Raw genomic sequence first — 15,213 nt, forward strand, 5'->3', positions numbered from 1 at the left:
GAACTGTACTAATAATAATAATAATAATAGTAATAATAATCTAGTCTTGTAATAGTGAAGGGAGATGACGTTTAGCTGGTCTGGAATGAAGGGCTTTCCACCACCCTCCTACGATATAAGACCTTTTAACGAGTGGCCAGGTTGTAAGTGGCAAGATGGCTGTTGTGGTAACTAGGGTATTTTTATTAAGTCCTTAATGGTAACAGGACTATTTGCAGATAAGAGCAGCGGTTGTAAACATTCGCTTATCAAATTTAAAAGAAGAAGCTTTACGGCTTTTAATTAAATCTTTTGAGTTGGGCGAAGTTAGTGTAATATAGATGTGAAGACCCGCTGGAATTCTACGTATCTGATGCTAGAAAGAGCCCTACAATTAAAGCCGGTAAGTAGAACGATAGTTTGTATAGTATATAACATACGAATCTGGGCTACAACAGAGGGATCACGCTTAAATATCGGGTAATGGTCTTCGTTTAGTTTTTCTTTGCAGCTCTTCAGTCACAAGTTCACAACACCATATATTGAATTCTGTATTAGCAGCAGTTACATTACGAGCGTTCGTCTCAGGGGCGTGCCAACGTTTTTACTAGAGCGGGGGCAAAAACAATATGCCTAAAACAAAATGATTAAAAAATTTAGCTCAAATATTTTTTATTTAAATGTCATACTGCTCTTGGAAATGTAAATGGGGGCAAGATTCCCCCGCTGCCCCCGTGGTTTGCACACCCCTGATTCGTTTACGTTTAGGCGAGCAAATTTTCTTGTTAGGCAAGTTAAAAACACGAATTAAATATAGTAGTCGTGTTTCGTTAGACCTGACCCACAGGCCTGTATTTAGCTACCAAAACTATGGGGCACTCTAATTATTTTAAGTGGCGCCAATAGTCTCGGATAAAAGGCGGGGCGGTTAGGGGAATAAAGTAAGCTGGACCCATCCGAACAAAACGTCTGCGCACATATCTTCTCTCAACCTCTTTGTAATACTCTTTTGGTTTGGTGCTCAAGCCCACGCTAGGTTTAACTCTTTTCTAATACGGCTTTGGGTCAAAGACGTTAAACTTATTTAACAAGAATGATTTGTTAGGTTGGTTTTGGGCACCGAAGTGTACTAATCAATATTCCAAGTTTTTATGTTTTTGTTTTTCGTACTATAGGCGTTACAATCCTTATTGGAATCAGACAAAGATTTGGATAAATACCAGATGACGACTAGTGAATAGAAAAACCTTGAGCTTTTGGTGGCACTATTATAGGTGATAAAATACGAGTGAAATGACGGGTTATGTTTAATGCAAATAGTAAAACAATAAATTTGTTTTTCCTTTTCAAGAATTTTGATATTGCATCCAGGAAGGTTTCTTCCGTAATGTACCCAACCATTTCGCTAATAATACCAATTTTTCATTGGCTTCTGCTAAAGTTATATTCGGTAATTCAAAGTAGCGATGGTCCTCTGAAAGAAGCCTGCGTATTAGCCAAACGTAAAATAGAAGAATACCAAGAGTTGTCGAATACAGAAGAAAACTGGATATCTGTCGGTAATAATTTTTTAGTCAGGGGGTGAAATTTTCGTTCCCCTCTGAAGTGAAGAAATATCCTGTACAGTTTTAGATCCTACATTGAAAATGGATTTCTTTCAAGAGCACTACAGCAAAAACGAACTCAAAATAGTAAAATCTACGATTTTAAATATTTGCATGGAATATTACGATAAAAGAGAAGATTCCAGTCATTCGACAAGTAATTACCCGTCTGATTCCGATAAAATTGACGACACGCGTTGCGTTTACCCAAAAAGATCTAGAAAATTATTGAGGGGGGCGGAGCTATTGAAGTACTTGAAAAATGACCTGCTTCCTCTTGAAACGGACAAATTTGAATGGTGGAAGGTACGGCAATGTTAGGTTATTACGACATTTTTCAATTTTGGAATATTTATATTCATCAGTGGCGGGGAATTAATTTTATGCATGTAGGGGTTTTTGACAAACAATGATTGTTAATTTTGTTATTTCGTAAAATTTCGTTTTATTACAGACCAATGAAAGCAAATACCCCTCGGTCAGTAAAATGGCAAGGGACTACCTATCCATTCAAGGGTCATCAGTTGCCTCGGAGAGAATATTTTCGGGGGGAACTAATTTAGTTTCTCAGAAGAGATGCTCCATGAAACCAGAAACAATTTCAGCATGTATGTGCCTTAAGTCCTGGTGGAATAAGTAAAATTTGTGAAACCAAATGGCTAGTTGTAAATAATAATTTAGAAACAAGAATAAAGATGTTAAAGCCGCGTACTGCGTTGTTGCCGTCCCTTAAAGTGGACGGGGTTTTCTTAAGTGGTTTCAACAGTTTTAAGTAACTGAGAATAAAAAATAATTGCTAATTTCAACGATATTAGAAAGTCTAGGGAGCTGACGTTTATCAGGCGTGGCATACATCACAAGTCCTCGAGATTACCGTGATTTGGTTACTTTTCGTCGTACGTACTGTAAGTTGATATAGCAAGTCCCTTCTTTTTATTTCCCTCGACCAATTTTCTTCTAGTCATTATGAAAAAACGCTAAAGCCATAGGTCCTAAGTAGTACCATAAGTTCATATTATGTTTACATAAGTATGACATATCTTAGTCACAAAAGTGAACACATAACCGGATTTGGCGCCGTTTTGCGTCCGCTGGTTTTCGTGTCTCACATAGCCTTTAACAACGTCTCGCTAGGGGCGATTTTCTTACCGTGATGACGTCAATCCGTTAATAGCTCTCAGTAAAATATTTCCCTGAAAGACATACTTATTGAAGAATATTATAAACTTACGACCGTACTTCCTAATTTTATAGCGGGTTGAATCCTGCAATCTCAGATCTTGGTTGCACCCGATAACACAGGAGCAAGGGGTATCCAATCTGGCCATCTTAAACAAATTGCTATATCTATCTTGAAAATATAGGTAAATTCTAAAAATGAGTGGTTGGAAATATTCGTGCCCCCCATGAAGTGGAGACTCACTTCAACTACGTCACAAAATCGTTTGATCCCACTCGCTTAAGTGAAAATTGGGACACGAACGTTTTTGGTAATTGACATATCACATATTACTTTTTCGACCTTTCAAATAACCATCTCGCATTTCAAAATTTTTGCCTCAAAAATATACTAAAAGCGTATATGGCGATCTCACGGGAAAAAACTATTTAAAATTGGTCTTTGGAAAGTTGTAGGGTTGCCGTTTAGAATCGAAAGAACCGGGACCGAACTGAAATGCCCAGTTCGGTTCCAGTTCCAAGAAATGAAAACCGAACCACCCGAAAGAACAATTTTTTTCCCAATTCTATTGCTTTTGAAAAAGCCGCGAAAAAGAATAAATAAACAAGGACTATTATGTTCATTGTCTCAATTTGAAGGAAAAACCGTTGTACATTTAGAAATCACTTAATTTCGTTTTGAACAAACTATCGGTTTTTATAGAGAATGACGTCTGTTTATAACATTTAAGTATTAACTGAAATAAAATGCAGTAATTTATAGTATCTCCCTAATTTTTGTTTCGGTTCCGTTCGGTTCCTACTATTTTTCAGTTCGGTTTCGGTTCCAATTTGTCTTGATCGGTTCGGTTACGGTTCCTTTAAGAACCGGAACCGAACCGCGGCAACCCTAGTAAGTTGGCGAACCATGGGCCCTACGCTGGATTTTGACGAAGAAAACGATTCCGAAAGTCAGTGGATTAAATATATCCTACCCATAAGAAGTCATTTTTAAGACTCATTTCCCCAACGTCAAAACGTGTTCTGTTCCTTGCTCTACCATTAACCATATAATAGACGAGTGCGGGTGAGACGACGGGTCATGGACCAGGATACGTTTTTAAGTAGGGGTAGTAAATCTTCGCTTCATATGAGTTATAAAACTCACACCATGACCCTCGGAATTAACTTATTAAAAAAGTTTAATAACAATTAAATTTCAAAAGTTACAATTCCCCATACCCCAAAATTACATCTCTTATCCAAGGACCTACAATGTATTTTTCGCATCATACTTTTAAAAGTAGCCAAATCTGGCGGGAAAATTTTGCAAATGGCAACTTGAATCGAAAAAAGGAAGAATGAGAGACCTTTGTTCTTTATCCGTGGATAATCTTGCAATATCCATAAATAACCATGAAATAAACATTATTTAATAGATAGTAACTTAAAAAAGGTACAAAACTGTATGTTCAATAGATAAAAAATATGAATGAATAATAAAATAGACTTATCTGATAGATAAGTTATTTTGTTGCTTGGAATTTTTTTGGATAGAAAAAATTATTTAAACATGCCACGTTCTTTATACGTAAAAACGTATCTGTGCATAACCCCCCGTAGTCATTTTATCAATTAATAACATGTCATGAGCTCTTATCTAAACGAATAAATTGGATAATATTTGTTTCGACAATGAATAAAGCGTTTATCCGTTATTCATTTGTTTGATAATCCAAAGTTAAAGGTGCACTTTACTCATGGATGCTTATCCAATAAACAAATTATCGAAATTTATACGGTTTATCTATATTCATCTTGTTCGTAATTCCGAGCACTAATTGGAACACTCGCTGACAAATGTATATCCAAATATAACAATTGCCATTCGAATTTTTTACAAATCTCTCAATTTTATGTAAAGAATACGAAATGTTATAAAAAAACTTAATTTCGATATGGTTATCGACAAGTTTGCGGCAATAAAGGCCAGAAAAATAAAAATAAATAAATATCTTATGTATGAGTATGTAAAAGTAAATGTTATTTTAAAATAAATATTTTTCTCTGAGTATTAGTTTTTCATATAATATTTCTACCTAAGGTTATGAGGGCGCCATTTTGATGTTTTGCCCAGGACACCATTTGGTCTAGGTACGGCTCTGTTCGCGATAGTGATAGGCGACTTAGATTGAACTTTTGTAACTAGTTCAGTAACATGGCTGATACAAATGATTTTAATCAGCTAGGCTAATACCCAAGGCACCACCTTAGGCCTAAGTCATCGAGCGACTTTTAAAGCCTTTTAATTCAGGTGGCCGGATTACAATGCGTAGGAGGGTGGTGGCAAGCCCTGCATGCCACGCGTTCGAGCCAACAGCTCCCTACACTAACTATTACCGTTAACCTCAACAAGTTTTTGTGGAAGGGGAAACCGAAGATCTCGGGGGAAAACCCCTTAAACCAGTGGGGAGAGAACTTGCAAACTCTACGCAGAAGGAGTTGTTCCGAGTGTTCACCCAGTGCCACAAGCTGGGATCGAAACTGGCTCCTCTTGCTGCGAGGCGAAAGTGCTAACCACTCCGCCACCCCACCTTTCGCTCCTCGATGAGTGCTCATTTTCGTGAGACGGCCCGTTTAACAGACAGAACAACCACATGTGGAGCGATGAAAATCCACACTGGGGATTTTCTCACTGCAATCAGGTCCAATTTCGCCTCAACGTCTGGGCTGGTCAACTAGGAGATCACGTTATTAGACCATTTTTTCTACCGAATCGGCTTAATGGGGAGAACTACTTGGCCTTCCTACAGAATGAGAAGCGTTGGAACATGTACCTTTGATCGACATCCTCACCAGCGCCTCCTCACCAGCAAAGAGGTGTGGTACAATTCCTTAACACCGAGTTCTCTTGCCATTGAGTTGGAAGGAACGGTCCAGTACGATGGCTACCTAGGTCCCAAGATTTGACACCGCCGGATTTTTTTCTGTGAGGATTCTTCACGGAGGAAGTTTATAAGTCGCCAATCGCTAGCGAAGAAGATTTGCTTGAGATTGAGAATTATTGCAGCGTTCTAACTCGTTGCTCCAGCTATGGTCCGTGGTTCATTTCAAAATATGCTGATCGCGCACGAACGTGTATAGCAGCGGATGGTGGAATTATTGAACCTCATTTAGTATAAGACTGGCAAATTTGTAACTTTTGTAACACTTTCGGAAATTGTTTTTTCTAACAAAATTTATTAGCAATAAAAAAAGTTAGTTTAAAAAACATTCATTTTTAGCAGTCATACAAACCTTACAATTAGATAGGTTTATTTTTAAATTAGTTGTGAAAAGGCTAAGGCCACCTACTACTAACTTGTCAATTTCCATGACCTAATATCTCAGTGACAAATAAACCTATTCCAACCTAACCAATTTCCATTAAGAGTATGCTTTACAAATTGTTCATTGTTAGTATTCGTCTACCACCTAGCGTTAAAATATTAAATTTAAATACCATGAAAAAAGGTCACAATCCGAGAATCTTCTTTCAAATCACAGGTCATAGCTTCAGCCCCTCGGCTTCGGCCCATTTTTGGCGGTGATAACTATGTCATCTTGCTTAATTTTTTCTTGAATACCTTTTAACCCCTCCGAGGGTACTATGTTTAACAATCACCGTGTTTGTGGGTGGGGTGTGTGTCTGTGGGTCTGTCTGGGCTACGCAATTTCGGGGCAAAGTGTAATTGCTGCGTACGCAGTTTCTTATAATTAGGGAAAAGGTTTTTCCAAAAACGCCTGCTTTTTGTTGTCATTGGGTGTAGTATAATTCTCTTTTGCGATTTGTGATTGTACGTGACGCATTTTTGACGATTGTGACGGATCGAGTGCTGAGGGTTACGTTCAATTTCTCAACGTCCAAAAGGGTGGGTTTTTACCAAATGGTCACGGTATAAGTCTTAATATGAATTTGCAATCGCATCGGGGGGGTTTCGAACTCGAGCCCTCCTTCTTGACAGGCGGGCGTTCTACCACAGAACCCCCGATGCTGGTTATAAGTTTAACAATCACCTTTTCGGTGTGTGGGTCTGTCCGCGCGGCGATCGCGTACGCATTTTCGGGGCAAAGTGTAATCACTGCGTACGCAGTTACTTGAAATCGCTGGATTCGCAGTTTCTTGGAATTAGGGAAAAGCTTTTTCCAAAACTGCCCTCATTTAGTCTTTGGGTGTAGTATAACTTTTTACCTCTCCGAGGGGACAAAGTCCCCTAGGAGGGGTTATACAACGACCGTGTCTGTCTGTGGGTCTGTGGGTGGGTCTGTGGGTGGGTCTGTGGGTGGGTCTGTGGGTGGGTCTGTGGGTGGGTCTGTGGGTGGGTCTGTGGGTGGGTCTGTGGGTGGGTCTGTGGGTGGGTCTGTGGGTGGGTCTGTGGGTGGGTCTGTGGGTGGGTCTGTGGGTGGGTCTGTAGGTGGGTCTGTGGGTGGGTCTGTCTGTCTGTCAGGACTGCGAACGCGTTCGCATTTTCGGTACGCAGTTTCTCAAAGGGTTGGCAAAACCACCGTGTGACGGTGAGCGTTAACGGATGCATTTGCGGTTTGGTTTGGATGGTGTTTTTTCGCTCACCGTCGTGACGGTTTGGTGTATTACGTTTTTGTAATGTTTATGCGTAGGTTGTGAGTGTTGAATTTGTTGTGTTTGTGTTCTGATGGTTGTGCATGTTGAGTCTGTTGTGTTTATATGGGCGTTTTCTCTCCAACTTCTTCTTAATGACTTTGGGACGGACCGAGTGCTGAGTGTAATGCTACCTCTCAACGTCCAATGGCAGGGTTTCCACCAGTTGTACACGGTATTCGTCTTAGTATCAATTTGCGATCGCATCGGGCGGGATTTGAACCCGAGACCTCCTGATTGACAGGCGGACGTTCTACCACAGAACCACCGACACTTGTTACGCCTTATTGAAAATTAGACCTTCAGCTTTATCGGAAGCGTATTTAATAGAGTAGGAAATTTTGGTTTAATTGAAATAGAATTGAAATTGAAATTATTGCATCGAAGAAATTCTAATTTAGCGTTTCTCTATTGATTAAAAACAAATGCGCCACCCAGGTTTCGAACCCAGACCATTCGGCTTGGCAGTCGAGCGCTCTACCACAGAACCACCGATAGCTGCTTAGATTCACTGAAATTAAGACAGGCATCGTAAGCATAATAGGTAATAAAGTCTTTTTTTATTAATGAATTTATGAAGGCCTAATCTGGTATTTTTTAAAGGTTAAATCTTGTTTTAGCGCAGTCAGCCGAGATTAGAGGGTTAAAGGGTAGACCCTGTGGGTGGTCCACTTTCTTAACGACCTATATATAGTTCTGTTAATTCAAAGGAGATAATTTAACGTTAATTGCTTTAAGAGCTGGCGGTTTGTCAAGTGGCTCTCTGTGCTTTGTTGATGGTAAGGTTTTTGCTTCTTGTAAATACATTTGGTGTGGATATTTGGATATCTACGATTTCTAACGCAGTCAATGATTTCTTGGGTGTGCGAGTCATTATATGATATTGGAAATTGGACGGCATTGGTCTTTTTCATGTGGTATGCGTCACAACGTCAACAGGAAGTGAACGAGTCGTCCACTACCAGATATCTACGGTATCTTCATCAAGGGCGAGTGTTGAAATAAAATGAGCGTTAAAGATGCGGCAAGTATTTCGTAAGCGAGTAATTCCAAAAAGCCTCTGTAGATATTTCTTTCATTAAAATTTGCTTCATATTATATTTAACTGATAAACTTGTTCTGTAAAAGGGTTTAATTCAATTGTGCATTGTTATAGTACGTCTAACTTACTGTTGTAACTACTTAACTTATGATATTCTGAATAAATTAAAATTGGTCGTTTCGTCTCAATTAATTATAATTAAAATTTTATACCGGGCGGGATAGAAATGGGTTAATATTTTTAACAAATAACTCTAAATTGCGGAGATATATCTTTAAGGGTTATCTCGAGAAATTAATACCACTAGGGACAATTCTTCCGAGGAGAGGTATATTTTGGCTTGCCAACTTGTTTTTTTTAAATTTGCGTTAGTATCGGGTGGGATTCGAACCCAAGCCTTCCTACCACATGTTACGCTTCACTGAAAATTAGAAACTCTTCCGAGGAGAGGTATATTTTGGCTTGCCAACTGGTTTATTTCTTCTTTTGGACGTGCAATTATTTATAACGAAATTTGTTATCCTATTGAAATAAGAAGAATCACGCGACAGGCTGGATGTGGGAGGAAAAACCATTGAGGACGAAGACTTAACTTAGCATTTATCTGTTTACAAAACAAATTAAGAAAATATCTTGGATTAATCTCCAATAAGAAATATATAAATATGATTTCATGAAAATAGTTATTACAAATGGAACTTACATCTGTTATAGTAATTAATGTTTATAAAAATTGCACACCTAAGCCTAAGCGCCTACTTAGCAGATGCTCACTGTGGAGTGTGGAGGAAAAAATAAATGACGTCAACAAAGGTTTTCTTCTCTAATAAGTACCACCTAGCGTGATGTCAGGAAATATATTTTTAGCTACCGAGATTTCCTGGCCTTCTATAATACAGACGGCTATGATTAAATGCATTAAACGTCTCTCGATGACTTCGGTCTAAGGTGGGGTCTTGGGTATTAGCCTCTCTTATTATTATCATCAACCTCTCGAGTAAAAATTGTGAAATACACCCACTCTGTGTCACGTGATCCCTACATACAGAGTTAAGAGATATATGTAAAGCTTTTGTAATAGCAGGTTTATTATTCGTTAGATTACTATATTTAATTAAAGGAACCCTGTAATAAGGAGTTGACATAAAATTTCTTATTTTGAAGCTTTATCCCTAAGATTGGTTTCAGTAAACTTGTTACTGAAAGCCGCCACCTTAGCGGTGGAGTTGCTTAGCTTACTTAGCTCCCTTATAACTGTACCGTCCCTTATTTCTTATTCTAAGGTGCTATCAGCTTTAACCATGATAAAATAATAAAACCTTTTAAGTTAAACACCGCCATAGACGTAATATAAATGCCAATTTCTTCCTAACTTAAGTATGGACACTCCCGTGTGAGAAGAGTATTAACCACGGGAAAATGGTGGTGAAATGGGGAAAAGGATTTTTCCGATTGCAGCGCCCACATTTGCGCTCAGTAGAAACGAGATAGATGTGGCCGCGTGTATTCTATCTACATAGTTTATTACTAAGTTTCAATACAAAGTTAAGACATAAGAAAAATAATATTTTTTGGTTGAAACTTGAAAGCAACCCAATTTTACAAAAATATCGTGTCAGTTGTATTTGGAATCAATCGCAGCAGACAACCCAAAGGTTAATACGTAAGGGTCATCCAAATGTCAACCGCAATGACATCTGTAAACTATATAAAACAGACCGATTATTAAATTAATTTTAAATGTCATGTCATTCAGTTTTAGATTTAATTATATCATTTTAAAATATTTTAATAAATAATTTTTATGTAGTACATGCTATCGCCAATAGATGGCGCCACAATGAGCTATGAACTCTGGCGGGATAAGATGCTATTTATATTAAGTCTATTACGGTGTCTAACATATAGGTTTGTATTATTTATCTTAAACTTGATAGACCAAGTTTAAGAAATGGTAATCCACGACGATGTTTTTACTGTAGTAAATTCTATGCGATGTTTTACAGAAAAATAAATAAATTTTAAGGTCTAGATAAATAAAAGTTATCGGAAAAAGCTTAAAAAAGTGTAAGAAGATGAAAATATTAGAGATTTAACTTAACATTTATCTTTTATCGAACCTACTACTCGTATTTAAAAATGAATACCAAAATTGGCATTTCGTTACATCATATTTTATCTCTCGTTGAACACTGCCAAATTTTGGCGCACTTAACCAATACCCGAGGGGCTAATCACTTCCTTAAATTCTGTACACCGAATACAGTGAATAGTGCAAAGTCTGTAATTATTTCCGTAATAAATTTAGTACAGTCAAAGCTACAGGCATGTACACCGATTTCGGATAGTGATCAGCCCCTCACCAAAACCAGCTTACAATTTTATAGGAAATTTAGGAGCCCGCTTTGGGGCCGTTGCCCCAGCATTGCTCAAAGTTCTGTATTAAACATTTGCTTTCCAAAAACATCCAAACACATTTTATTGTTTCGTTTTAGTATAAAGAGTTTGAGCATTAAGTTTATTACGAATACTTTAAACATTCCTTGAAAGGGCAATCCTAAACTTTAAATGAAATAATCCTTACCATTTGTTTCTTTTTTCATGTAGATGCATCGATTGGCAAAATTTTGAGCGGACCTGGCCAATTCGTCGTTCCATTTCTGTGGAAAAGAAATGAGACATAATAAAATGGACAGTTTAATTTTTTTAATATCTTTCTTATTGTGAATCAAGGCGCTTTGTCTTCTACATTTTTAAACATTATACGGAATCAAAGATCTCAATAGCTTTGGCATATGCCGGTCATAGTGACTTGATACTATATATATGCCTCGTAGAAATTTACAAATGCTTTTCTTATAGATTAAAAATTGTAAACCAAGATCAAAGTGATGGCTTAAGCCACAAACTGCCATTACCCTATTTGAAGATTTGTCTAGTTTATGTATCAGCAATCATAGCTGTGAAAATGCAAAAGATTTATTACTAACGTCGTAAGATCAAACAGAACACGAAATTGTTCTCCCTTTTATTATTTATAATTTTTTAATGAAAATAGGAGTAGTTTTGAGGGGGCCAATAATTTAATTTCAAATTTAAACTCAGCTGAATCTGGACTCTAATAAACTGTGGAGTTTTCTGCAAGTTTACGCAGTGAGTTAATTAGCAAAATCGTCGTTGAACGAATTATCTCTCACTAAGCTCGAAGGAACGACCGCGAAAAAGGCGCATGCATTCAAATTTTTAGACAAAGTAGTATAAATAAAGACCCCTACTGATGTTTCACATTAACGGCTAATTATAATTAGTTACGCTAATACACAAGGCACCCCCTTAGGCCCTTAAGTTAGGTGGCTGAGTTACAATGCGTACAAGTGTGATGGAAAGACCTTCATGACACGCGAACCAACAGCTCCATACATTCACTATTTCCGTTAACCACAGCAAGTTTTTGTAGAATGGGAAAACCGAGGAAATCGGGGGAAAACCTCTTTAACCAGTGAAGAGATAACTTTCAAACTCAAAAAGGAAGGAGTTCTTCTGAGTTTTCATCCACAAGCTGCTCTTCCTACACAGCGAAAGTGCTAACCACTCTTCCACCCCATTAAGATGAGGTATTTTAGTGACAAAACATATTCGTTGTCTACCATCGGAAGTCCTACTCTATTCCCCTCTGGAAAGCAAGAAACAATGGTGCTCTCCTGTCAGAAATGACGGTCCCTAGTATAGCAAAAGATTATCACAAAAAAGGCCATTATATTAATCCCTCAGCGTGTGTTTTCTCCTTTTAAGAGACAGGCGGGGAAGGAACGTTTAGGATTAAGTGGGGTACAGCTTGAATGCTAAATTTGGGGGCCCCCTAATCAATAGGCGTTTTGCACCCCTTCTAAAACAATTTGGCGCTCCTTTCCAATTTCAAGAATGGTGCATCGTACCCCTCCTCCATTCATACGCCACTGTTAAGAGAAATGGAAAGAAGGTGTTTTCAGATTTATTTTGTACCAGAGGTAACATAGCTATTTAATTTGTTAAATATTAGTGCGAAACCTCACTGATTTATCGGTGAAGTGTTTAATCAAGCCATTGTTTACAGTTAAATAACAAAATCTTAAATGCCTGAGCTGTTCATTTATAATAGTACTTTATTCTGAAAATACTCTCTTAACGTAGGTTACCATAGCTACACATGAAAAATCGACCTGACACTTAAAAAAATAACTAAAATTAGTCAGAATGAATACGCCAAAAAATCTTTGCAAAAGGTTGGCTCTTTTAACTGGGAATTTATAAAATTGGTTTAAAATTGTTTATAATTGGTTATAATTATAAATTCATTTTATTATCGCAAGTACTAGCCAATACTAGATACTAACTATTGTTTCCATATGAGTGGATATCTTCAGCATTCCATCCTTGCCCTTCACCTTTCCACCAGCAATTTTTTTGCGAAAACTGTTGTGCTTATTAACAATTTCATCTATTTCGACTTCCGTCAATTCGCTCATCTGTTCAAGCTTAAATTTATTTTTACATTGGGCGCTTTTAGCGCAGTTACTAATTAACAATATTATTAAAATACTAAATATATAGTGAAGCGTTGAAGAAAGCCGGAGAGGTTGTTCTTCTTTGAACATCTGAAATATTCGTTACATTTATCGTTATTATTATAAAGCCACGGTCACACACGACAATAAAACCGAGCCTAAGACGTTTGGGATGCCAGTTTGACCAATCAAATTGAGAGCACTTTGATATGAAAACTGATTTCACTCTATCGCGTGACCACGGCTCTAAAGTTTTTAAAGATATGTCGGTAATTAAGAACTGGTTTACGTAAATTTATCAGATATGGCAAATTTGAGCCATTTTAGAGAATTTATATACCGTAAATTTACCAATTTCATGTGGATAGACACTTTCCACGATCATAAATTTAAATGATATACAAGGAATTAATAAACATGGCGTAAAACAAAACACTTTAATAATCGCAACAAGAAAGAAAATGGGCAACCAATACATTGGATCATATTTTGAATTTCTAATTTTGAACGGTTAACGTTTGAAATATAAATTCCAATTATACAGATAACTTACGTTAATTTCGGAGTTGGATGTCGACAATATTCCGTAATAAGACACGTATAAAATAATTTGGAATCCCGTGTTTAGGAACTTGTATTCTTTCCTTGACTGTAAATTTACAATTGCACTTTGAAACTGTTGTTTGTGAGAAATGATAAAAATTCACATAAATCACGTTTATTTCTACTATTAAAGATCAAATTTCATAATGTTTAAAAAAATCGTGCTAAAGAAATACAGTATGGAACCATTTCCCAAAAAAATATGACTTTGCAATGTGATGCTAATTAAACAAAAGGTTTTAAGATATTCAGCCTTCAATAAAGATGTCATCGATAGATGTGTGTATAGTTAGATTTAAGAGGTATATTAAGCTGAATATGTTTTTAGGACTAACTTGTACATGTTATAACTAAATAAAGAACAGAGAACCACTGTTGTACAATAAAGTTTAAAACTTTATTAAAAAGCTATGCTACGGCCGTTTCGGCGCTAAAACTGGCGTCGTCGTCAGGCAAAACTAATCTATATACAATTTTTGGCCAAGAGTTATTTAGAGAAAACAGAGTAAACACGGTTCGAGTGTAGACACAAGAATAACAACATTACATTTTATACAAAAGCAATATTCCCCTGGTTAAGTAAATGTACATAGTGCATAGCAATCTCCTGGGCGGGGCCATCAATGTTGTTAATAAGTTGATTAGCAATTTTTAATTTCACAATTTCTATAGACTCTCTAATGTTCAATTTTATTGGGTTGTTTTCTTTGGAGATTAGTTTTGCATTATTGGTGTCTATAGTGTGTGAAACCCCCCGAACATGTTCAACCATGGCTTTGGGCCTTTTTAATCTACGATCCGCATTGTGTTCCTTTAATCTGGCTGATAGGCAACGTTTAGTTTGGCCTACGTAGCCCATTGAGCAACTGCATGATAGAAAGTAGATTCCACTCTGGTCAGCCTTTTCTACTGTGTCTTTTCTAGTTGCCAAATAATTTCCGATCTTGTTAATGGGTTTGAAAATCGGTTTTACGTGATTATTATTTTTTTTTTACACAGGTGGCCTATTTTTTCTGTGAGTTTGCTATAGGGTAATATTATGAAGCGGTTGACGAAACTCTAAATGACGATACGTATAGCAAGCTAAAGAGCAACCCTATAAATAGTTTTCACAACAAAGTTAAGAGTACGGTGAAAAGTTGCCTACACCTAAACAACAAAGAACAGGAAGTGCTAATACCCTCCAAGTATATAGCCCCCAGATTCTACCTATCGCCAAAAATACACAAAGAAGTACTAAATTTTAGACCGATTGTCCCGAACATCAACTCTTCATCGGAACGCATAGCAAAATACATCGTCAAACGCTTCGGATATTTAGTAAATAAACATAAATATACTGTAAAAAATTCTAAAGAACTTATACAAGATCTAAAGAAATCGGGTATAAATTGCAACGATACATTAGTATCGTTTGATGTAGTTTCGCTCTTTACGTCAGTTCCGGTTGACCAAGCACTGGAAGTGTTCAAATTAAGACTGAGGGAGGAAAGAATCAATGAACTCGAGATAGATGAAATTTTAATGTTAACTAATCTAGTGGTGTCGAAAACGTTTTTTCAAGTGAAGGGAATATTCTATACGCAGAACCAGGGCCTAGCAATGGGTTCGAGCCTCTCCCCTTTT

At 37.1% G+C, this 15,213-nt stretch overlaps 1 protein-coding gene across 1 annotated transcript in view; it reads right to left on the bottom strand.

The window, feature by feature from the left end:
* The window catches only part of LOC149944394 (venom allergen 5-like), a 32,167-nt gene extending 18,555 nt beyond the window's left edge, over positions 1–13,612 (bottom strand). The window contains exons 1-3 of the mRNA XM_090175672.1: positions 13,538–13,612; positions 12,814–13,074; positions 11,025–11,100 (exon numbers count right to left, since the gene is read on the bottom strand). Coding sequence (XP_090031798.1) covers positions 11,025–11,100; positions 12,814–13,074 — 337 coding nt within the window. The 5' untranslated portion in view covers positions 13,538–13,612. The remainder of the gene's footprint in view (positions 1–11,024; positions 11,101–12,813; positions 13,075–13,537) is intronic.
* Between the last annotated feature and the right edge of the window lie 1,601 nt (positions 13,613–15,213).

The sequence above is a fragment of the Leiobunum rupestre genome, chromosome 5 (assembly GCF_980474605.1).
Source record: "Leiobunum rupestre chromosome 5, qqLeiRupe1.1.hap1, whole genome shotgun sequence".
Taxonomy (NCBI): Eukaryota; Metazoa; Arthropoda; class Arachnida; order Opiliones; family Sclerosomatidae; genus Leiobunum; species Leiobunum rupestre.